General features: G+C 35.4%; 1 protein-coding gene and 1 long non-coding RNA gene across 2 annotated transcripts; both read right to left on the reverse strand.

Annotated features, from left to right (window-relative positions):
* Window positions 1-1,855: 1,855 nt before the first annotated feature.
* LOC119066236 lies at window positions 1,856-23,516 on the reverse strand. Its single transcript, XR_005085724.1, has 3 exons — window positions 23,387-23,516; window positions 21,108-21,112; window positions 1,856-1,868 (listed from the first exon to the last, which is right to left on the reverse strand). It is a non-coding gene; the product is annotated as an uncharacterized LOC119066236 (long non-coding RNA).
* Window positions 16,196-17,735, reverse strand: LOC119066222. The gene is made up of 6 exons (XM_037168545.1): window positions 17,416-17,735; window positions 17,194-17,352; window positions 16,944-17,123; window positions 16,744-16,872; window positions 16,480-16,677; window positions 16,196-16,399 (listed from the first exon to the last, which is right to left on the reverse strand). The coding sequence occupies exons 1-6, from the start codon at window positions 17,594-17,596 to the stop codon at window positions 16,254-16,256; spliced, it is 993 nt and encodes a 330-aa protein (XP_037024440.1). The 5' UTR covers window positions 17,597-17,735; the 3' UTR covers window positions 16,196-16,253.
* Window positions 23,517-26,345: the final 2,829 nt, after the last annotated feature.

Here is a 26,345-nt window from a genome sequence, read left to right on the forward strand (position 1 = left end):
AATTTTACTTTTCAGTTTTTATTTACCTTCCACATACATGTACCAATGATTCGAGCTTCATAATTATTTTTCTCTCCTCGTCAGCACTCTATACGGTGGTAAATACTTTTTTACCTAAAGGTTCATCGCAGCAAGGCCAAATTTAATATTAGAATAAGGGATGTGACACCCCTCTAACTAAAGGTGTTATTGTAAAGCTCCTCAATAGTGTATACTTTCGAACTAATTTATTTCACCGGAAACGTACACACATTTAAACTAAAGCGTTTCCGCTAAAACGTAATTTTTAAGATTACCGCCGACATTTTATTTCTACTGGGTCATCCCTTTTGAACCTCACATCACACCAAACGACAATATTGTTGTTTGTTTACATGATTGGTCACCATAAATTTTTCATAAATTCGTTTGCTTTGATGAATATTTAAAGTAAACCGTTGATTGTAATGTTAAAAAAACACAAAAAGCACATTTCCGCACAAAATCTGATTTAAATCACATCGAAATCACCGAAATTATTACATTTTTCACAACCGACACTAAATATTTGCTTTGTAGATTTGACGTTTCAAAAACAGTACTCATGTTACGATTAACGACTTTAACGACGATTCTCTTCGTTAAACCATATTCGACTAAGTTCAAGGTGGATGTGATTTGGGTGTGAAATTGAGTGGGAAGTGCTATTTTCATCGATTTTCTTTTTGTAAAATCTTTTAAATATGACAATATTATGAGAATGCCCGATGTACGACTTTCTTATTTTTCGTATTTCTGCTGATATTTGACAAAAAATCGCGAAAAGAATCGATTAGTCCCTCCCTTATTGTTTTTTTTTAGATATCTGCAGTTCATTATATACTTTCTACGAAAAAAAGTAAGTTTCGTTCATTACCTTCTTCATGAAAAACTTAAACTCAAGTCAATCTAAATTTTTCGAATTTTTTCCCTTCAACTAGGACCGTTGTCGCCGGATCGTACAACAATTGCAACGAATGAATTTAAAAGATGTCAGCGTCTCAGGCGTAGATTTAGGAATGCGGAATATGGCCGCAACAGTAATTCGTACATGGGATCACTCCGAAATTCTTGAAACAAACGTGCTGCATAAATCCAAAGATTTCCACTACAAAGCCGGGTACGCATAAAACAAAATTAAAAAAATCTAGGAAACTGAAAAAACATTTTCGATCTTTCTCGTTCTACATTGCAGGCTTTCGAAAAAGACAACGGGTTCGGCGTAAACTAGTCGGTAGTTTCGAAAAACAGTATCAGGACGACCGCCGGTCCAACGGTGAAGAGCCTTCACAGAAAACGATGACCGAAATGGCAAAGGACATGGTCGGTGAAGTGGATCTACTAGGACAAAAGAAGGAAGCAAAAGATTACCGGATTGTGTTTATGGGAGATTGTTCAACTCCAGCGAACTCCACAGTGCGAGGTAAGACGATCTTTTTCGTGTGTTTTCTCTTTGTCGCTAATCGTTCTTGCGAAATATCCAATTTCCTATAGGTCACATGCGCTCGCCAGGCGACAAACCAATCAGTCGATACCTGAGGCAACGCAAAAACACAATTGTAATTGGCCAGGATGAATACTGCACCACCAAAAATTGTAGTAGATGCTATGAAGAACTGGACTGGACAGTGTCGAGTCAACGAAAGACAGGTACTAAACTTCACTTTTTTTTCCTATATCAGGCAACGACTAATTTTCTTTCGATTATTTGTGTCATTCCAGGCTTAAAATTTGTCAAAAAATTTGTGGTCCTCATCGTGATTCCATGCCAGCTCATCACATCTACACAAACACCCCGAAACGGTCCATAAAAGTCAAAATGGAAAAGACGAACGATTTGGGCACGAAACCTACCAAGGACGAGAGGAAGATACGTGTCGCAATGAATCCCAAAGATCTATGGACCGATTTAGATGTGTTGCGTATTGCAAAACGGCACAGCCTTAAAGCAACAGTTTATAAAGGCCAGCCCATTAATGCCAGAATTAATGGGTGTTGGAACCGCGATATCAACGCTGCAAGAAATATTGCTTATTTAGGGCTGTGCCGTTATGGCAAATACATGGATGAAATGTTAACCTTTAATGAGAACACAGCGTTCTCCCGGTCCCATAATCGGGAATGACCGTTGTTATCGCGAATCATAATATTCATGTGTAATTTCATTCGGAATGCGCTGTATACGTCAGTAATGTAAATGGTACCGTTCCAACGAATGTTACACCTAAATTAGTGTCCTAATTCTATGTTCCTGAGTGGAGAAGGAAGTTGGTAATCCTATACAATTAGGACTTAGAACAGATTGTTCTGGACTAATCTGATCTGAAGTAAGTTAGTACCTTACCTCTTAAATGCCAATTTTTGGCCTACACATTCTTAAAAATCGATTTGTAACCGGGAATCCATGGTGGCACATTTTTGGCCGAATGGAGCAAAATGTATATCACCATGGATTCACTGTTAAAAATCGATTTTAAGAATGTGTAGGCGAAAAATTGACATTTAAAATAGTTCAGATTTTATCTGAAAATTTGCTTCAAGTCCTATATAAAATGACTATGAAAAAGAGGAAACGATGAGAAATGTTCAACCTAATCATTTCGAGAAAAGTTTCAATCATTCATTTCTATGATGTTGGGTTTACGATTTGTTGACGAAAGAACTGAGGTGTTCCTGACTCTTAACAATTAACAATCGTATTAACGAAGGTTCATATTTGTGCAATCCTTTGGAAAAGAAGTGAACAATGTGCAGAAAAACTTGTATAATTCATACCATTCCATTATGTGATGCAAACCTGCCTTTGCAGCTTGAATAACGTACCTTCGTCTGATCATTTGCTGTTAATTGTAGGAGTTTTTGCATAGACCGACATATTCACATTCGAGATTCAGTGTTCATATTTTACAAAATGTTTGTGTAACTGAATACACCTGTAAATGTTTATTGAAATAGAAGTATAATCAACGTCATAACTTCTTTGATCGGATTTCAATGGCCTTTAATGTACCAAGCAGACAGTGAACGCCTCTGGGCTACAGTGTCAGGTAACCATTGAAAATAATTACGATTGCGATTGCAAACAAACCCGTAATTAAAGTGGTCATTAAAATGGAAGTAAAGATTCTTTTTTCGTTCTGTTACTTCAAGTCGGAATAATGAGTGAAAACACTATCGTCAAACACCCATAATTGAACTTTTTGTCTACTGTCATGTATGTTAACCCTCAGTGCGTGTTCAAGTGTCACAATTATTTAACCCTCATGATAATTAATATGAGATGGGTTTTGTGAACACCACATAGTTGGAAAACAATGATACTTTAGTCATGATATAAATGTATTTGTGGTGACATAGTGTACGGGGCACAGAAGGGTATATATAATTTGGGGCCTGTGATGTTGCACATGAAAAAACAAAGTAATTAGTTTGGGGGAAAAAAAAAGAACTTTTTGTTGTCTTTGTTCGGTTCTTCCAGTAAGAAAATTGTGCTCTTACGATTTTATTATGGAAAAAGAATGAAATGAAGATGTACAAAAGAAGGGGAGGTACCTGCTTTTCCAGCAATGTGTACTGGTCTCGCATTATACCGTTTATCTTAATTAATGTGTATGAATACAATGATTAATGAGAGTGGAAGTGTGGATCCGAGCGATACAATTTATGTAATGAGAAGTTGTTTCCACACACATTTAGAAAGGTCGTACCAGAGCGGCAACAATAAATTATTAATAATAATAACGATTCTGCATGTGTGAATGGGATTTATTATTTTGAATGTACGGTCGAAATTTAATTTATAATATTTTCGGAACGTTATTTTATTGTCTAAGGGCAACTCTGTCTCTCCATTCAGCTCATAATTCACAACATATTTGTTTTTCGTATAATAATGTACAAGTCATTCATTTGATTGTTCCAATGTTCCATGCCATGAAAATCATATGTAACGTGAACCATTGTTAACTTGCTTAATGAATCTTTCTTCAGCATTTATGTGTACGTACATTCAGAGTCTATAATTTTTCGGCTCGAACATGCAAATAAACTATACATAGGCACACACCGATCCATACATATACACACAGTCCATTTTCTACCTGGCGTTTTCTCATTGTCGAAACTTTACGTAGCATACCAACCCCGACCTAATAAACCACCCGAAAAAAATTTCTTTTGTACTTTTTGGCTGCGTTTGCACAGTCATTTTAATTAAATTCTAATGAATGAAAGAGCTCAGAGCTTTTCTTTCTTTTGAATTTGCATATTTTTCCATTTTATTTTTATTTTCGGAATTTATTTTCTAGATGATTTATTTGTTTGATGATGAAAAAAATGTTGAAGCACAATTAGATGCTTGTTAATTAATGTTAAATCAATGAGAGATTGCTTTGATGGAAACGGGGTACAATTTTTTTGTTTCATTTCATCATCACAAAAGGGATTTTTCTTACTATATATACAAGTAAATGACATTACAGTGAAACCTTTTTTATACTCGTTTAAAAAATGTGTTGAAAATAGAAAATCTGAAGGGAGACCTTGAATTAATGAAATGTTTTACTGCTGACACACGATTTAATTAGCCATTGGTTTGAGGTGTAACCGAAGAAACATATAATTTGCATTTGGCAGTAAAGGAATCGATAATTATCATAGTGTTATACTGCGGCCGGTATAAAGTTCATAAAGTTGAACAAAATAGTAATGCAGAACTTACTACAGCAAACAAAAAGCTACGCCATCAGTTATACATAATGCTCATAATACGGTACTCGGCAACGTAACACCACTTAAATTTTCGTTAAGTTGTCATTAACTACAATCGATTGACGTTAACTGCGTTCAAATCGCTCATTCGACATGTCTGACAACTGACAGCTGTGATCGTGTCTGACGTTTACAAGGTCATAAACCTGATGCACGGACAGAGATTGAGAGATGTAACAGGTCCCATTTACGACAAATGATAAAAATTAAATTCTAGAAACTTAGATATGAATTTCCTTCAGCTATTTTGCTCCACTCATGACTCATATAAACAAAGTGATTACACCTGTTTATACGGGTCAGAGATATGTCGTTTCGACGGATAGATGGAATATGTCGAATGATTTTGAATATGGTCGAGAGAAAATGTATTAAATGTATTAAACTTACCCTGTAATTAGACTGAAAATGGTTAGTAACACAAAGTAACACACTGGATATTTTAAGGAAATTATGTAAAAATCTAGGAAAATGTGCGAAAATTCAAGAAAATATTGGAAAATGTTTGAAAAAAAAACATTCTTTTACATGATACATGCGTCGAAAACCGTACTTTTCGTGTTTCAAGCACTACTTTTGACGTCCATACGATTACATGACTAAGGATAAAAAGATGAAAAGTCTCGTTTTCTTGTGCTTTTTGACCTCGACTACGCATCGGATTAACAAAATCATGAAAATTCTACTTTTCATCTTTTATCCCTAGTTTTGTAATAGTATGTTGTGTTACAAGTATTGTATTGCTGAAAAGAGTCGTATTTCAATTCTCGGTTTTAATAGAGAATTGAAATACGACACTTTTCAGCACTCATTTTAGTGTTGTAAAGTGACTTATTTCAGCACCCGTTTGATGTGATATTACAACACTCAAAGCAATGTGATCGATCAAATTTGAAGAGTGATTGTTTACAATGAAAATTATGATTTTTTGTGCTCTTGTCTATTTCAATTCTCGGTTGGCACAAAGCATGATGTGTTACACGTATTGTAATGAGATTTTTTCAGCACACGTCTAGTGCTGAAAAAATCAACATTACAATACTTGTAACACAACATACCATTACGTGACTAGGGATTAAAAAAAAATTGAATGTCTTTTGTTCAACTGGTGAGTTCTACTTTTCACCACTGAGTTGAGAAAAGTAAAATTGAGAAAAACGGTGTATGCAACTCAGTCATAAATAACTCTTAATATCAAAATATCAAGGATATAATTCTTTTAACCATAGAAATGTGAAGATGTTTGTGCTTGTTCGTGCGAAGGGGTTCTTAATTATAGACATTCTTATGCGAATCAAATCATTAACCCCATTCCGAATACTGTCGTCCTTGATAATAAATTTTTCATTTTACCATTCGCTTCGTCGCGTACATCACCTGAGCAAACACATCAACTCCATAAAATATTATAACACAACATTTCTCCATTAAGCACTTCCTTTGTCGATGTAAAAGGACATTTTGTTACAATGCTGGGAATGTATTGAACAAAATAAACAACTTGTGCATTATAGACATTTTACATAAATGTTTAAGATGGATACCGACACATACATATAATAAGACTGAATATTTATCTGCTTGCAGAAATTTGTTGGAAAACGTATTTATATACACAGGGAAATATAAATAAATACGGTATACGGTATGCATAATATAAATAGGCATACATGGTACCAGATAGAATATTTGAATGCATTTAGAATTTAGAAATTGGTGATGTGTAGAAATAGTTTATGGAGTTTAAAGTAAAATCAATAAATCAACATTGAATGTTATGCATGTAAACGTGATAGAAGCTAAAATGTATTTACAGAAATCAGAGCTATTCAAACAGAAAATGAAGAAAATCTAAAGGTTCATCCGAGTTGACACGATGAGGCGAAAACATCACACTGCATAATTTTGTAAATATTTTAAATGTGACTAAGAACCAAGGAATGTTGCGGTGGTATAGTTAGTTGGATTATTGGTTCGTCTGTCTGCACCGTTTAGTGGTGCTGTAGTGGCATTCTGTTTGTCTCATTTTCATTCTGACAAAAAAGGTAACTTGATCATTAATTTCATTCACCAGGAAGCTGCGATAGCCGTGAAGTATGAAATAAACAGATCATTTTGAAACGGTTTTATTAGGCGTTTTCAATTAAACAGATCATTTCGAAGCGGTTTTTTATAGACGTTTTGAAATTAACAGATCGTTCTGAAACGGCTTTTTATAAGCGTTTTGAAATAAACAGATCGTTTTGAAACTGTAAAGGCGTTTTGAAATGAACAGATCATTTGGAAACGGTTTTTTATAGGCGCTTTGAAATGAAAAGATCATTTCCGTACCTTTCGTAGTTTCCTTAGGATCGAATTTGCACCTTTCGTAAAAGGATCAATTTGCCTAGGAACAAAGTCATCAGCGTCTTTGGTTGATTTGTTAAATCACTAACGAGAAATCGCCAGAGTGCGAAGAGACGCCAAAAAAAATCGCCAAAGTGTGAAGAAACGGCATAAAGACAAATTTACCATTCTTTGAGTCTATCGGTGTTTCTTCCCCCTTTGGCAATTTTACTTCACACTTTGACGATTTTCTTCACGATTTTTTTTTGGCAAATTGAATTTGGTGATTCTTCACGGGAAAGGAGCTGCGGGAATTCGATAAAAATTCGATTATCTGTGAAATTAGAGAGTTCGTTTATGATACAGACCATGCCCGCTATTTCATCACTGCAGAATGATAATTTCGACACGAGCTATATTGACCTACATTTCCAATAACTTTCCTCTTCAAAAATAATCAAAACAAATAACATGCAAGGTGAGTTGTATCGGTACGAAAGTTTATCTCAAAAATTGGATTTCTCAATTGAAACTTTCTGCTTCTTCAACAGAACAAATTTATGGCTCTATGTCGGTTGTTCGCCTTCGATGCTTACATTAGTACGATTAGGACTCATTTCATTCAATTATTTCAAAAAAGTGTTAAATTATCGACGAGGGTTCGATCATGTGTTTTGACACAAATGTTTTTTTTTCAATGACACAGGTGTCTAACATTTACTGAACGTCCATATTGCGTGAATTGACCTTGTTTGTAACAATTGTATAAATTCACCCCGAAAACATTCGGTCCCATTATTCATTCCAGAAATATTCTCTTCTGTGTCTCGCTTTTCCGTTAATTACCGTATACCGTTAGCATTGCTATGAGCACCACAAAACTTTTTTTTCGAAATGAAATGTTAATTCAATGTGCAGATAACATTTTCGGAAGCAAAGTGAAACACCGTCTCCATCAATATTTTCGTGAATTCGGTAAAGTTTGATTATATTTGAGGAACCGAGCTGCAAACTTTGCTGTAAAACTATTTAATTTATTGATTTTTATGCTGCTGTTTGTTTGTTTCGGTTTAATCTTATCAATGAAATGAGGAGTTAGAAGACAAAACTAATTCGATTTAAGGTCGTGATATTTATGCTTTTGGATTTCCCTTGTTCTATTTAATTATTTAGTTACAGTCGGAGAAAAAATAGATTTCGGGATTTTAAGAGGCATCATCGTTTTCATCGTTTTTCTGTATTCTCTCATTTCGCATGTTATTTCAAATGGCAATTGAGAGAATTTGAGAAATGATGATGTCTCTAAAAAATAGTAGTAGCCGACAGTCTGGTCCTGGTACGAAAAATTCCTGAATTAAATTTTTGATGCAGAATAGAATATTTTACAAAGCGTTTCAAGTGTGAAGACGCCGTCCGCCTTACACTCACTTCAAAATATTTAGCAAGATTTCGTGTCTTTGGTAGTTTTTATTATATTCGGAAAGTTTTGAGTACGTGTGCATAAGGTAAGCGAGGGTATAGCTGACCGTGCAGGTGTACCTGACCAGCTACATTATTTATCAGTTTTGGAAAATAATTACAAATGAAAATACGCAAATTAACGTTATAATTAATCTTTAGATCCTAAGCCTTTAGCTTCATAGAAATCATCCTGAGATACTGATGACCAAAGTTGAAAAATTGCTTAGCCGGTCAGCTACTACCTCGCTTACCTTAGAGGGAGTCATACTAACAACGTTTAGAACGTGTTGGACTTAGAAAAATAGAGAGTCGCATGAATATTGCTAAGTATTTTGAGATGAGTGTAATGTAAAACATTTTTTGCTATAAATTTATTCAAGAAATTATCCTAAATTCGCAACTAATATCCCACATTTGAGCTGCTCACATAGTTAATAAATCTGATTTATTTCAGTCATATGCAGATTGCAGAACAACTCAATTAACATAATTTAATTATATTTTCTGTGTCATGTTCCTCGTAACCTCGACAAAATATTTAAAAAAAAACCACAAATGCCAGCGAGTGTGCCGACACTAAAGAAAACTGTGTATTGCAGTTTTTTTATCGCGCGCGGCTGTGTATGCAACCACAAAAGAAAATGGTTATGACACTTTAGCACGAAACGGTTTGGTAAATATTGTAATTTCGACTATGCTTTTATGGTGTTACACTTAACTCGCAGGCTGCGGAATATATATCTACATGAAAACAAACACACTCCATGTGGAAAAATATTTTCAAACCACGCACACATAAATTGACCCCAGCAAGAATGGCTTTATTAAAGTGGGCCAGTGAAAACAATTAACTGGTACAGCGGATGAAGTAAGATTGTGTGTTTTGCAACAAGTATGTTTTTAGTGGGTGAATTGGGGTGAATGAAGTTGAAACATGATTTTGAGCCTGTGTAAATGCACGAACCTACGTTAAATTGACGTATGGGAACGTATGATACACCCAAAATGTTACAATTACGCCGCAAGGTATATCCAGACTCGGATTGCACGATTCGTGTATGAAGTTAAGTAAAGCCACATGTGTACTTTGGGTGGCTTTCATTGTAACAACTCAACCTTATATTCAGGTACTTAACGCTTTCGTGTATACATTTTCCACAGCCCTTTGCTCGAAGCATATCCCTTTCGTTAAGAGTTATAATCAGAACCACGCGTAGCCTACATATCGATGTTTAATTAAGACATTTTCGATGGTATACATACATCCTTTCTTTATAATAATAAGTGAAATGGGCCAGAATATGTTCTCGCAATAGTATTTTACACGACTAGGGATAAAAAGATGAACAGTAGAGTTTTCGTGTGAAATTCGTTGTTGATCCGAAGCGAAGCCGTAGTCAATTAACACACGAAAACGTCCCGAGCTATGTAGTTTTACAAGCTGATGGCTTCGCAAGAAGTGCTTGAAACATGAAAAGTACGGTTGTTGACGTATGCAGCGTGTAATTGTTTTGGATGGAGGATGAATGGCATTGTGTTCGATAAATTAACCTACACTTGAACCCAAGGGCCTCGATAGAACAAAACGACAAATTAAAATGAAAGATCATATATTTTAATGTGTGTGGACAGCGTCGTCTATGGACAGTAAAAAAGGACTCTTAACGTCAAAAGTAAAGGCATTGTAAAATTGACGTTTTACACGCCATAGTAAAATAAACCAGGCAGGAGCGGTTCATTTTCGAAACGTCAAATAAGGGACCTAATACACTGGATGAAAATGAACTCAAATGAACACTGACATAAATTGAAAAGTTTTATTCGCAAAAAATATAGGGCTACTAGATTATTCAGGTCCCTAGTCAAATCAGCGCTCCTGTCTGGTTGAATTTACTCTGTCGTGCGTTTTCGTTTTAGTGGTGTGTGTGATTCAATGAATTTCGGGTCATAATTCCTCTAGGTAGTCTACCTCTATGCTTGAACCACTATGGGCAAGATGGTTTTGAAAGTTGTGCAGGGAAATATCGCAAATGTAGCCTATTTCGGCGAAGTACTTTTTTAAAGTTTGAGTAGTGAGTGGCACCATGCAATAAGTGCACTTCATTTTTGATTTTTTTTAAAAATAAATTTCTCCATGTGAGCCCACGGCATGAAATCGTTGCTCTTAATTTAATAGAAGGAAAAATGAGTTTTTTTTTCAAAACTAAATATCAGACATTACAGTACCGGTAACAATTTTTGAAGTAGAATAAAAAAAACGTTCAACTGTATACCGCCCAACCAAACGTTAACGAAACTGTAGCTAATCGCATTTTCCGCTACACTAATGCATGTAGAGAAAATATTTTGTCGATTTCCGCAGTACATATCGAAAGTGTAATAACAATAAAATTTTATATTTTGTACGTAATAATTTTTAGGATCCTTTGGAGAACGGAAATTGGATTTTTAGATTAGTTTGTTCGGATCTGCAAATTCAATTGGAAATAATTGAAACGCTGGGATTTTCGGGGCCTATATATGTAGGATGGTGGTGAGGAGGAGCATGTATGAACAGGATAATCATCAATGCGTGTGTGTATAATAACGTTGCTGTATTCGATTATAAATATTCAACTCGATTATATAACAACAGATTTTAATTCACATGCCTAACAAAGCATTATACCATACCGATAGAACCGCTCGGAAGTATAATTTAAAATAGCAATTTCTAGTAAGACAACGAACACTACACATCTCTTAAATCTCTTAAGTATGAACGAACATTTATCCGCAAATTAATGTTATTAGTCACAAATGTCTGGGACACGCTACGACCCAATATTTACGTTACACATTCCGTTCTAACTGACAATTTATTGTGGAAAAACGAGTTGTTTGTGGTTTTTACTGTTTGTTAAACATGGGCGATTAAGATAATTGGAAATTCTAATATTTGTGTTGCAAACCTCTTTCATATTTAATCAACGGTTAATGCTGTTCCCCAGCATGAAATTGTCGGTGTGTCTACCTATGGAAAGTGTTGATTATTCTTTCTGCCAGTAGCATATCGTTTACATGCAAATTTCAATCACAGACAGAGTAGAAATTATAATGCTTTGACGAGCAATCAGACTATCGATGTACTATCTATCGTCATTTCCAGCGACATGTAATTATAAACTTTAATAAAGTACACGGGGGAGCTATAGTCTAAACAAAAAAGAAACGCACAGTACATTGGACATGCTTGGTAAATTGGTGAATTTTACGCCAACCAAAACAAATCCATTAAAATAATTATTATTTGCACGACAATATGATTTTCAGAGACTGGAAAAGTGCATAGTCTTTTCACGAGAAGCTCAAATACATAATTTGTTTATTGACCTAAAACCGTATCTACTGCACGCAATGCACAATACAGTAAAAAAAAATTGTTTTGATTTAATATTCGTTTCTTTTCTAACGTTCATTTTTATGTGATAGAAACCCTGTGATAAACACGCTGATAGCTTCCAATCGTAAAAGTTTATTTTTTTTTTCCATTTTGTTGTTTTTCGGTTGTAAAAATAAAAAAAAATAAATGAAACAACGAAGGCAGTCATTATTTTTACCGTTGGCAGTACACGGTTAATTCATTAAATTATGCACATGCTGAACAAAATAAATATTTCCAAGATAACAGGAGCGCATATTTTGGAATGGATTAAAAACAACGATAAAGCGGTAAAGGAATAAAAGCTCTGGTTCAATTACCCAGCCATTGTTTATTGCCGTATACCAGTTTTCACGATTATATCACTTTTTGTTTATGTGGCACTAGTTAAAACCCTAACACGTATAATTAATACCCGTTATACGTCTGTACAAAACCGATTCCGATGGCATGCCGGTACAACCTGTTAATTGTGCATCCGCTTTTTATTTGAAATTGAAAGAACAATGTCTCAATCTTGAAATATAAGTTTTAAAAAGTTGTAATAGGATTTAATTAAGGGCTGGCAAAAATAGATGAACTCCTACTGTCAGTCTTACAAAAAATACGCCCTACAGAAAAGAAACTCGTAACTGAGATTTCAGTAGATTACCTGTGACCGGTAATTCGTCTCTAGGAAATATTTTTCTCATTTAAAAAGCATGTTATCTGTCGCAGATAGGCGTGGGGTAATTTGGCACACGGAGCTAAAACAACGCATTTTTCAACTACGTAAAAGGTGAACTTGCACTCGATTTTTCGATACCAAAATTTTGTAAAAGGAGTCATTAGGTCGATGACATGGCTAAAAAGCATTTTCAGCAATAAACTTGCGTGTACGAGTTTACCTTTCACGTAGTTTACAAGTGCGTTCTTTCGGCACCGTGTGCCAGATTACCCGATACCCGCAGATAGCCTAATTTTCCGTGCAAAAAAGTTACCTGTAGACCACTTATTCGTTAAAACCTTTTTTGTCAGAGTACGTAGTTCTGAAAAATTTGATTATTACTAATTTGATACTGTTGTTGTGGAAATCGATGCTCCTCTCAGACAGACAAGCTCCAAAATTTGATTCTTTCCAAGAATTATATCGCTTAGTCGAACCTCTCTGGTATAAACTGTTGTTGTGGAAATCGATGCTCCTCTCAGACAGACAAGCTCCACCTCTGTTTTCTTAGAGCGGCTACTCAAATTTGTTAAAAAATTTATTCAACTTTTTTCGTTGAGATTTTTTTTAAATCGAAACGATTGTTTGGCTATAAGCTATAAAAGACTAATCAACAATATGGCAACGACTCAGAAACTAGACTGATCCTTGTTCTAGTAGGGGTCCATTCGTAAAGTGCGTGAAAAATGACAAATTTTAGACCCCCATCCCCAATGCTGGGCATGCTACTATTTTTGATATTAGTGAACGACTTAGTGAATCGTCTAAACAGTAGTAGTTTACAATTGGCAGACGACTTAAAGGTGTCCCGCAAAGTTAAGGATTGAGGATTGTATGGCTCTTCAGGATGACATCGATGCTCTTTGCAATTGGTGCTCGTTGAACAAGATTGAATTAAATGTGAAGAAGAGTTCTGTTCTATCGATTACACACAAACCGATCAAAATTCTTTAGGACTATGTTGTTTCCGGCACCATATTGGAAAGAGTTGCATCAAAAAAGGATTTGGGCGTTATCTTCGATGAAAAACTGAGCTTCAACGAACACACTGATAAGGTCACCAGGAAAGCGTACCAGATGCTAGGCTTCACTTTCTGCTCCTGCAAATGATTCCGTAAGCCGAAGAGTATTGTCTCACTATACAAAGCGTACGTTCGCAGTCAAATTGAGTTCTGTGCAGGGGTTTGGTCACCAATTTATCAGACTTCTATTGACAATATCGAGAGGGTTCAACGGAAAAATTTACACGTATGCTAAACCGAGGTTCCATAGAAATGCAAGAAATTTTTTTCAACATCTGTGTGAACTTTAGACAGGTCTGGGCTGGTACATACCGATGACGCTTAATGTGAACCTAAGATGCTAGTCGTAACATACATTGTCTAAGCTTTTCATTGATACCTCATTTGCAGTGCTGGCGAGTTTTACGAGTAGCGGTTGTACTAACATAAAGTTCTATTATGTCAGCAATCACCAGCGCTACAAATGAGGTATCAACGGAAAGCTTAGACAATGCATGTTACAACTAGCATGTTAGGTTCACATTAAGCGTCATCAGTACCAGCCCAGACCTGTCTAAAGTTCACACAGATTTTGAAAATTTTTCTTGCAAATTTTTGCAAACATGAAGGTCATGCAAAATGCTAAAATCAAAATGCTCGTTTGCAAAATGCTAAACATCATATTGTTTTCCAAAATGAGAGTTGTTTTACCTCTGTTGTTTTGTTCGTTGTTGCTTTCCTGTTTGTTGTCTTTTTCATTATATAAAAAGCAACAACAATAACTGGCTCTTATAATCGACGCGTGGATTGATAATATTGAAAACTTGGACAACATAAACACTGTTGTTAAAAACAACATTAATTTCAAACTGAAGAACAATAACTACACTTCGCCAAAAACAACAACAACACAGCTTCTCTTGTAAGAAATAAAAATAAAATTTCCGGTAGAATTATATATGATTACCATTTCTACAGTTCTACAGTTGAGTTGTTCTGAAAAACAACAGCAGCTAAAATTTGCATTTACCGTAAATTGTTTTTCATGCTTCGGGGCCGAAAATGAGGGCAATTTTTCGAATTTTCTCGGGTTTCCGCCCCTCTGCATGAAAACTTACATGTGCACCTGTTTTGGACGATTGATTTTAGGCACTTTCCGCGAAATTGCCTAAAATCAATCGTCCAAAACAAATACACAAATAACCAAACCAACACGATGAAAATCTTCTTTTCATGTGTCGGGGCCGAAAATGAGGGAGTTTCGATGTTTTTCTCAGGTTTTCGGCTACTTACATGAAAATTTTTTTGAGTATCTGTTTTGGACGATTGATTTTAGGCACTTTCGCATGTAGCCCTCACTTCGTTCGGGCTACAACAAGCAAAATTGCCTAAAAACAATCGTCCAAAACAGATACACAAATAACTATTACGACGTGTTGTTTTAAAAACACTAATATACAAAATTTTTGTATGAAAAAACAACATTGCCCTGTTGAGTAAACTTACATCCCGCTTGCCGAGGAATGTTGTTTTTGATTTTGTTGTTTTTTCATACAAAAAATGTTTTTATTCGGTTTTAAAAACAACAGGCCGTCTAGTACCTATAAATTAATTCATTTTTTTTATTATCACTTGTAATTTTCGTTAGAGTTCGTTCAAGGTTTGCCCATTCTGGCTTCACCACTAACCACCTCACTGAACAACGCAAAACAAAACTGTTTGTTTTAAACAACAACACAATCATCATACAAACATATTCAAATAAACCCAAACAAATTTAATAGATCTAACCTTCATTCACACATTCATTTACTCGTCCATCTGCACTTATCAATTAAAATGTAACCTTTATACACATAAAAATAATCCCTTTCACACACCGAACAAACAGTAAACGAAAAACAAGAAAAAACTAAAAATTGACACTGACACTATGAATAATGCCCGGTCACTAATCTGAAAAATTCACGGCCACAAAAAAGAAGAAAACTCAAAGAGATTTCCCTAAACTCTAATCTCCTCAAAATTCCGGAAAATTCACAAATTTTATTTGTTCGCGAATTTTAAGCATAATCTAGAGCTGTGCAGGCAGCCCCAAAAATTGGCCCGCCCGATGCCCGCTCTCGCCCAATAGCACCAGGCACGGGTGGGCACGGGTCGTCGGGCTAGAGAGGGCTCAATAAATTTCTCAAAAACAAAATCTTCTTCCGATACAATTCATACAAAGAAGTAACAAGCAAATTAAATTCGACGAAATACTGCGGAATGATTTGATAATATTGCATAAGCAAGGCCCCCAGTCACAGCTACTGAACAATTTTGGTACTATTTTGCTTGTATTAGTATTATTGGGCGGTCATCAGGCGGGCGCCAAAAACTTGAAAAGAAAATGGGCGGGCATCAGGCGGGCGTCAAAAAATTGTCAGTCGTCGCTCACGGGCGGGCGGGCAGTGAGTACCTCCTTGTGTGTGATAAAAATAAGACACTTCGCCATTTCGGTTTAACGTTTTCTCACCACACCGCGGTGAAATATATTCTTTGAATTTTTTTTTCAATTTTTATCGACATTTTGCCTATCGAGAATGGTATTAACTTTGTCTAGAATCGGTATCAATTTGGCCAAGATCTCATCGAGCGGACCACAAGTACCAACATTGAAATTCGAACGCTGTAGACCAGCTGACACATCACGTTGAACTGAAAGGAACAATGATGTGTAGTCAGTTAAACATTCGAATGATCGAAACCGCGCAGGAGTTTATCAATTTGAAACTCACCTTTATCACCGGATTGACTGACATACTCGTTTTGTTTGTCCAGAAGTTTTCCACAAAATTCACTGAACTGACCAACTTGATTGACGAGTTCGGTTTGTTTATCCAGAATTTGTTTTAAAATGACCGAAATTTCATCGAACGGAGCACATGTGACATTGGAATTCGAACGCTGGACACCAGCTGAGACATTCTGTTGCACTAAATAAGGATACACAGTCAGCTAAACGTTTGTATGAATCGAAACACGGAATTCATCGAACTTACTTTCATCACCCGATTGATTGACAAGTTCGGCTTGTTTGTCCAGGATTTGTTTCAAAATGACCAAAATTTCATCGAACGGAGCACATGTGACATTGGAATTCGAACGCTGAACACCAGCTGAGACATTTACTGAGAAAGACAATGATACGGGGTCAGGCAAACGTTCGAATGAACTGAAACACGGAATTAATCAAACTTACTTTCATCACCGGATTGATGTACGACTTCAGCTTCCCCTTTTTGAATCGTATCGAACTTGGCATCTGTTCCAACATTTTTACTCTCAACACCGATAGGTGTTGCCAACTGTTCACTGAATTGAATTTTTGGCCGTTGAGCACTTGAGCTTTGATCTTCAGATTGAGTGTCATGTGGCTCCACTAAAGGAAAGATGACACGATTCGCTATTATTGATCCAATTGTTTTAAATCAATTATCAGCTATACTGACCTGAGGAATGCTTGCGCTTTCTATTAGTCTTATGCATTGACCATACCTTTCGCCACTCAGCTCTTGACCGGTATGGAGGACCCATTTTGTTCAATTCATCGGTCAATTTGTCCCAAAATGAAAGAGTCTCTTTACTCGTTAATTCTTTTCCGGAAATACCTTTATCAAGAAAAGGTCAAGTGAACTCACAGTGTAATTAACGCAAAATCATACGATTCTTACTGAGGATTGATTCAGCGATTTCTCGCATTTGTTGCGGTGTTGTATTCAGTCGTCTTCCCACAAAAACAAGTTGCACATTTTCTTTATCAGATGCCTCGGAGTTTTGTTCCAGTTTGTCCGCATCCTGGTTTTCGTCGATTATATAATTGAAAAAATCCTCCTCAATTTCGTTTGTATCCATCACGGTCAAATGCGTGCAAGTCTTTCTTGTAAGAAGATATGGAAAGGCGCGTAAAATTGACTGTCGTCTATCCCATTGACCGCTTTGATAAACTCAAATACACAAACCAGAAGCACAACACGAGTCGCAAAGCTTTTTTTACACACAAAGCAATTTATTACTGACATTATTTATTTCTATTTTCGTTTGCGTAACAAAAACAAATCCGTAAAGCTTTCGGTATAAACTGAAAAAAGTAAGGTTCAGAACCTTGGAAAAAGATGTCAACTGTAATGAAAACATGTCAACTTGACATTGTCAAGTCATTGAGTTATTAAAATTTTTAATATTTGGATGGAGCTTTTGAAAGCAATATCGACATCACACGAAAAATAAAAATTTTAAACTTTCTTTCATTTTTACACACTAAAATGACGGAGCGACACACAAAAAAAGATATCACAATCACAAACTATTAACTTTCGAACTTCCGAAATGGTGACAGTAGACGTAATATTTTCGACACAAAAAAGGTCATCGCTGCTCATACTTCATTTCATTAATTTTTAAAAGTGTAATAGGTTTGTTCCAAGTAACTGTAAACACGAACTTTGACAACCCGAAGAACGACAATTTCATCCATAGCAACGTCGCTTACGTGATATTTCATACAAATCGACCAACGTCGCCTACGCGATTTACACAGAGGTATTATTGAGGTTATGGTTATATGGATGAAATTTGACAATTCATATGGCCTTGGAACAAACCTATATTTTCTTTGACAGCGCACACTTTTTTTATAATTTGGTTGCTAGAAAGGTTGACCATTCGTATACTCAACGAGCCCTGATCTCAACTCTGTGAAAAGAAAATGAAATTGAGCTGTCGTTTAATTGTGTGTTTTGTCCGGATCAACAAAAACATTAAATTTAACAGATTTCCAACGAATAAAATGTGAAATAGGAAATAATAATTGTTTCTTGTATGGCGCGGCGTAAGTGTTTAATCTCATTATTCACCATTTCTTTCTATTTTCAAACGTCGATAAAGTCAATGAATTCATTGGATAAAGTGCCTGCTCTATTTCACCATTACCAACGCACACCATGACAAAACTCATTCCAGATTTGGCTATAGAGTGTTTAAAGAGCGTAAAAACAGGAGAAAGTTATCTGAGTTCGATGGGTGGAACGTCAAAATTACTACTCTCTTTAAACACTCTATTAGGAATTTTGATCTTAACGAAAAACAAAAGCTCAATCGGTTCAATGCTGAAGCGCGAAGCACCATTTCACATTAGAATTATTTGCATTGCCGTAACACGTAAACAGTTTAACAATCATAGTAGTAGCTTAGTAGAAACTTCACTGCAGTTTAGAAATGATTTCAAATTAAATCAATTTTGATAATTAACTGTACATAACTTTAAACCTAATTAATAAAGCGTTTGATGGTACGAAATAATTTTCTTCGAATGACCATTCGGTATGTTTCGTGTATGTAATAAGTTTTACTTAGGAAACTTGAGGATAGTCAGTCGCGAGTGTTCATGTTACATGTCTTCGAATCTACCTAGTTTTCGATTAAGGTGGAATTAATACTTCTAAAAGTCGAATAAAGAAAATCCAGAATAACTCATCCAACGACACAATCCATCAGGCATTCGAAACGATAATTCTGACCCCAGTACGGACTCTTTTATCTGATGAACTTGCGGCGTGGGAAACAACTAGAACCGTAAGTTCTGCGCGTCTTTATTTTCTATATTGAGCCTCGATGGGTGTCTTCGACAACGCCTTCGAAGGAGGTTCGGTTACCATTTGCTTTCGAAATTTCTTTTTCGTTCATCTACAATTTAGCCAATGAAACATGCAAATCACAAATAGGGCTATCCGAAAAATATCTTAGCTTCTTAATTTTCTTTAAAATAAAAATAGACATACTTTACAGCTCCTAGACAATCCGTTGTTTGTAAAAATAAATAAAAAAAGAACCTTTTTTGTATGAAAAAACAATAACATGAAAACCAACATTTATTGGATAGCAGGATACAAGTTTAATCAACACAGCAATATTGTTTTTTCAAACATTTTTTTTTTATTTTGTTGTTTTGTTGTACGTAGTCTACGAGAACCCTCAGAACCCGAGTGGTAGAAAACAATTTTATTTTGTTGGTGCAAAAAAAATCGTTTTGTTGTTTTAAAAAACAACACGTCTCCTTATCATTAGGGTCCTAGTGAAACAACAATTTGATTTTGTTGTTTTTTTTTTGTTCTTTTAAAAACAACATGTCTCCTAAGGGCGATGAACGTTGCGCACATTTTCGTATGTTAGCTGTTGTTGGTGCAAACGAGACACGATTGTTGCAAAAAAAAACTTATGTTTTAGCTGCTGCTGTTTTTTAGGGAAGCTAGTTAAACTGTTGCGAAAAAGAAATATAGAAACGGCAAACATACAAAATTAAATTTTCATGCTTCGGGGCCGAAAATGAGGGCAATTTTTCGAATTTTCTCGGGTTTCCGGCCCTCTGCATGAAAACTCACATGTGCACCCGTTTGGGACGGTTGATTTAAGGCACTTTCGCTTGTAGACCTCACTTCGTTCGGCCTACAATCCGCGAAATTGCCTTAAATCAATCGTCCAAAACAGGTACACAAATGACTATTGACGTTAATTGCTTATAAATTGGGTTGTTGTTTTTCGCGAAGTGCGGTTATTGTTATTCAGTTTATAATTGATGTTGATTTAAACAACAGTGTTGTCCAAGTTTTCGATATTGTCCGGTTCAAAAGCATTTTTTTTTCTTGAGAAGATTAAATATTTTTATATAAATCTAACAAAACCAGAAAACATAATCGGATGTACACTAATAATTAGTGTACTATTTAAAATCATTTTTGGATATAATAATACAATACAATAATACCAAAGGAAAAACTGGGCCTGGTGTTAGTGTTTTTAGTTGGTTGTACAATGTACAAAGCCACACATAAAAACACATATGTATCTTGTTGTTTTTTTTGTTGATGTTTTTTATATAATGAAAAAGACAACAAACAGGAAAGCAACAACGAACAAAACAACAGACTTAAAACAACTTTAATTTTGGAAAACAATATGCTGTTTAGCATTTTGCAAATGTGCATTTCGATTTTAGCTTTTTGAATGACCCTCGCAAACATATATCAATGAATCTAATCAAACTAGGCATGACCCGAAAGTACTTAAGCTCAGCTTTCCAACGAGCCCAAATCTCACCCGGAACGATCATTTATAACGGCCAAAAAATTCGGAAAAAAAAACACTATTTTTCCAACTTCGGAGATCTTCCACCAGCAACCAGGTGTGGCTCGAGACTGTGTGAGGCATGTTTTAAGGTCTACTGGCAAAGACCTTTCAAACCATGTATATATCAATCCCAGACGAAATGGGTCCGATTTTGATAGGTGGATTTTCAAAAGAATCCCTCTTAATGAATGAATACTATATGAATGGACCCTTGTTGAACTACTTAATTTTTCAAAGTTACGAATACTGGTACTAAGTAGCTTCATCTATATTTTTTGAAAAAGGCTGGATGAGATAGAACTGAAGACATCAGACAACTCAACCTTCCGAACAAATCAAACATTACTTGATTAACTTAACCGATTCGTATCCTCTACTCTGCATTCGAGAAAATTTCAAGAATTCAAAATTTCACGTTAGCGCCCTTAGAATTTGAATAGCAAAACTAATGAGATCTCCTCACAATTCCATTAAATTTTGCTTCCATTTAGTGAGATAAAGTAATAAAAAAACACGACCATTTCCGACCAATTCAAAGGAATTAACTAACATCCGACAGCATCAGATCGAATACGCAGCGAAAAGCTTTGTGTTGGTTCGGCTGGTCAAACTAATGTGTTTATCTTTCATTTCAGAGTCTAGCAGAAGCAATGTAACTACAAAACTACTCCACAGTCAGCCAACCATATTCCATTCAAATCAACTATGATTGAATATTTTGCCTTTTCCAATTCGAGAAAATTCAGACACACACACATATTCCCTGCCAATCCAATGATCAAAGTGATAATATACATGTTCGATTCATTGAATAAAAATAGTTGAATTATTGGCTTACATTATCTTTACAACACTTCATATTTTTCCCATATGTTAGTAATGCCAATAGCGTAGCTACTTGTATAATAATATACGCTTCGCTCGCATTCAGATGAAAATTGCATTTCTGTCGCAGATGCTATATTGAACTGTCATTTGAAAATTGAAAATGTATTCTGTGTATGATTTGGAATTGGGATAGTGTATACGTTGTGAAATCTACAATTTACGAGATGGAAAAAAAAAATAATCGAGAGACAAACTAAAATTGGTCCTCGAATATTGACTGTGATTTCATTTCGTTTTGAAAAATCTGTTATTGGTTAGACGACAAGCACTTTATTTTTGTTTTATAGGGAAAATTCAATTGCTTTCAATTTCAAGTTTAATTAGTTCGAGAAGGGAGGTCGTGTACACCTTTGTTTTTTTGCGAAAATGCTATTCGGAGTGCGAATCACTTTACAATAAGGTAAATTATCATTGTTCGTGCTATTTTACAAAATTTTAAGTTTACAACATTGACAGCGTGGAAAGTGTTGATGGAATGGCTTATAGACTTAGTGACAACTTGAAATTTGTTTAATTAATTAACGATTTAATCAGAAGTTTCTTGAAAAAGATTTAATAATTAAGAGCAATTTATGTTTTATTGATGATGCAGCTTCGTGCTATGCTAATCGCGGTCCGTGCTTGCTTTTGTATGGATTTCAGAAATTCTTACTTCGTGCTACCATACAAAATCGTAACACGAAGCAAGGTACCTTGAAATCGAAGTTCGTCCTATGAAATATTTTTTGCAGCAATTTTAGCTGCTAGTTCACTTTTTCGAAAACGTTGTATCTAAAAAAGAATGCAAATTAACGTATTTCTGCTTGAAAAAGCCTTGCAATTTAATTTACGTAACCTTAAGGTTTTCAATGCCAACGAGTGATGTAAGCAAATTTATATTCCAGGGATAATTTAAAGCAGAAATACGTTGCGTTTTATTGCTTTCGATATATTGCCTTCGAAAAAGTGAACGAGCAGCTAAAATTGGTGTAAAAAATATTTTTTCATCAAACATTTCACATGAACTAAATTTTTTGAGTTGCGACACTGAGCATCAAATTTTCATTCAAAAATCACATTCATTCAATTCAATTCAATTCGTTTATTTTACGTCAGGCTAATACAGCCGACGGATCACAGGTAAATACAACAGGTAGTACATAGATATAGTAGAAAAAAAGAAGAAGAAGCGCCTAGGCACTATGAACACATCACATAAAAAGGTAATCACAAGAAAAATATCACAATACAGAAAAGATAACTTAGCTGGTCAATACAAAATAGGGAAATAAACAGGTAGAGATAAAAAAAAGGAAAACGAGACAAAAAAAAAATCAAGTGTCGTGATTCGGTTGAGTCACAGTGCCACCCATCGGTGAAACAGGTCGTCGGGAAGTCTTAGCAAAGAGGTGCGGAATTGACCACTCGGCAGCGTCGCGTCAACATGCCGTGCTGCTAAATTGAATAAAATGCATGCCACAACGAATGGTGAGTTGTCGTGTGTTCCGATTTTAATAAAGTCCGGGTTCCGCATGATACGCGTTCCAGGATTGAGTGTGATCAGCGAACGCAGGTACGGCGATTGCATTGAAACACTACCCATGCTTGTTTGATATTATTAGGAAGCTAAGACCAGTATCAGATGGGGAAAACAGTTTTTTGTATTTCTATTGCTTTTTGGAAGCACGGGAACCGTTAGAAGTTCGCCGAAATTATACATTTTTCACCCATATTTTCAACTGCTCATAACTCAGTGTGGATGAATTTTAAACCCAACAAGACCCAATCTGCCCCTTTCTATGAAAGAAGAAGTAGATTAAAGAAGATTGTGTCAAAGAAAAATTATTCAGTGACAGTTTTGAAAATTTCAGTCTATGTTTATGTCAGAATATTAATCAGATAGTCAGCCTGTATCGACTGATTATTTTCAAAATAATTAGCACCCTCGTTGTGATTGGGACTACCTTGCCCGTTTCTCTTCTATATACTCATTGAAGGGTATAACCTGAAGTGAATCATAATTTGCCGATGCATGAAGCAATTGTCTTCTTCTCGTCTGTTCTACCTCTTAACATATTCATTCCTGAACCCTATACCACATCTGTATATAGAATTACAGTTAAAACAATGCTCTGATCTGATACATGTCGCAATGAGAATGGACTTTTTCACCTGTCGTCTTAAGAAAGACGCACAGGGGTTTAGAGGGTCTGCGGATTATCTGTGTAAGAAAAGAAACTTCGTCCATTGATCCACCGTTCAATCATAGTGTCAGCGTCAGTTTTTCACCATATTCAAGACTTCAACCGAGTTAAACAGAACAATAAAAACCACGACAGAAGGGCTACATTCTAAGTCCAAGTACAGCCAAATCCGCGTAAAAACGTAAGGGCGAATTAAACAAAAACAAAAAGTCGTCCGAGTCTCGTTTATCCCTAGAGTACCCATGTACAAATTGTATAATTAAGCTGTTTAGCTTGACCTAACTGAATTCATCCTTTTACAAACTGTACAAGGAAGGTGTCTGGTGAGTTCTTCTAAATTGTCTTTCGAAAGTTGTAAGGATGTGTTTTGTTCAATCCTACTGAATTTATCCATTGGCGAAATGCCAAATTTAGATGATTTGTTTGATATTTAGAATGTGCGAATAGCCAAGAAGAAAGTATTCACACATTGTGCGAATAGTCATTTCATAATACTTTTGCTATTTGCACAATGTGCGAGTAGTCTCTTCTTGGTTATTCGTATTATAAAAAGGCTATTCATACAATGAGCGAGTAGCATCTACCTTTTATTTATTCCATTTATTCGATTGAATAGATTTTTTTTTTGCTAAACTTGTAATGAACCTATCTATTTATTTTTCACCCACGGTATTTATGTCGCAGTCGCATTATACTATATCATGCGAGGACTTCGTCCAACTGAAATCTTAATCAAAACATTTTTTTTAAACGAGAATACAAGTAGCAGAATACTGAAAAACGTGAAATAATTAATACAGAAAGTCATTAAAATCATATAAACCATCAAAAAAGTGCCATGCTTTTCTCTCTTAGCAATGAAAAATAAAATAAAACAAAATAAAAAAAAGCTAACAAACAATAAATCGAAAGATAAAAACTTTTTTTGTTCAGCTATTTCCATTTATGTTTTCCGCTTCGCGCTTACTTTTTGTTAAAACAAGATTCATATTTTTCATATTTTCTGACGTTTCTGAGGGATTAATTAACGATCCCAAGGGCAATATAAAATCCATCACAGACTATATATCGCTTTATGTACAACATTATATGCGAAGAATCACTTGGTATGGTAATTATTTGTCCTACAGTGCAATTTCGTTCGCAATTTTGTTGTTTAATTTCTATTTTTATGTTCTTTAAGGGTAGGTTATGGTATATTTTTTTATAAAGAAAAAAAAAATGTTTTAATATTCATAAAAGCTCGCTTTGCAATACCTGGAAATGCCGTATGTTTTTTTATATGACTTGTTTGAAGTACACTTAATTATAAATCATGATTCGTGAGTCGTATCATAGTCATTCACTGATTTATGTATTTTTTTAGTGATTTTCGGCATAGAAATTAAATTTTATCAACACAATTTTTCATGAAATGTGTTCAACTTTAAGGTAACTCTGGCCTTCGTACTTTTAGCTTCAAGAACTTATGGAAGAACTTATAAAAGAAACAGTATGCTTCACTGAAATGGATAGTTTTCATAGTATGTTACATACTTGGTCAAGAATATGTTCGAGAGCATATAATTTTGAGGATGAATGTTCGTGGAACGAATGGCGGAACGAGTGAAGCGATTTCACACGAGGTTTGTAGGAGAAGCAGCTGACCAGCTGACCCACTAACATGGTGTCGGGGAATCTCGCACACGCGATCATAGTATGCGTCCTTTTACGACTTGTAACGAAAAGTCATGACTGTGCGAGATTCACCACTTAGAGGTGAATCTCGCACACCATGAATTTGTGTGGTGTGCGAGATTACCCTACCCCTAGGCTTTGTATACTTTGTATACGTGTACTATTCCCACTTTCGCGACAGGATGTGGTAAACACTGTAACGTTCATGGCATTCAGAAACAAAGCAAAAGTTATACAAACGTAGTGACTATTCGCCTGCGAATAGCCAAATTATTATTAAAGATACTATTGGCAGGCGTATATAATATTTATACAAAATGCTATTGGCAGGTGAACTTGCCTGCGAATAGCGTTTTCCCTTTTACAGAGGCTATTGGCAGGCGCCTGCCAATAGCATTTTTCCTTTCACAAAGACTATTCGTAGACGAAATGACGTGCCAATAGCATCTACGTTTTACAAAAATTACTGCCACAGCAGTTGAGTAAGGTGTCATTGCAAAGCTAGGACATGAAACTTTCAAGGCAAGAATCAATGTTAAATTTCCGTTCCTAGGCAAAAGCGTAGCCACTCTCTGAAGTTCACCGAATTTGGCGAAAGTCTATACCTGTCGAAAAATGCAAAAAACTCATCAAAAACCCTCAACTGCTGTGGCATTAATTTTTTGTAAAACGTCTGCTTTTTTCCAAAATTTAAAGGTTTATTGGATGCTCCATTGACCATCACAGACAGT

Source organism: Bradysia coprophila, chromosome IV (assembly GCF_014529535.1).
Source record: "Bradysia coprophila strain Holo2 chromosome IV, BU_Bcop_v1, whole genome shotgun sequence".
Lineage (NCBI taxonomy): Eukaryota > Metazoa > Arthropoda > Insecta > Diptera > Sciaridae > Bradysia > Bradysia coprophila.

Bases quoted from the DNA above. Each gene is read 5' to 3' on its own strand.
- LOC119066222 (XM_037168545.1), bottom strand. From the start codon at position 17,596: ATGGATACAAACGAAATTGAGGAGGATTTTTTCAATTATATAATCGAC. The intron at 17,353-17,415 runs GTAAGAATCGTA...TTCTTGATAAAG, and splicing joins AATCGCTGAATCAATCCTCA to GTATTTCCGGAAAAGAATTA. The intron at 16,678-16,743 runs GTAAGTTCGATG...ATCCTTATTTAG, and splicing joins CAATCAATCGGGTGATGAAA to TGCAACAGAATGTCTCAGCT.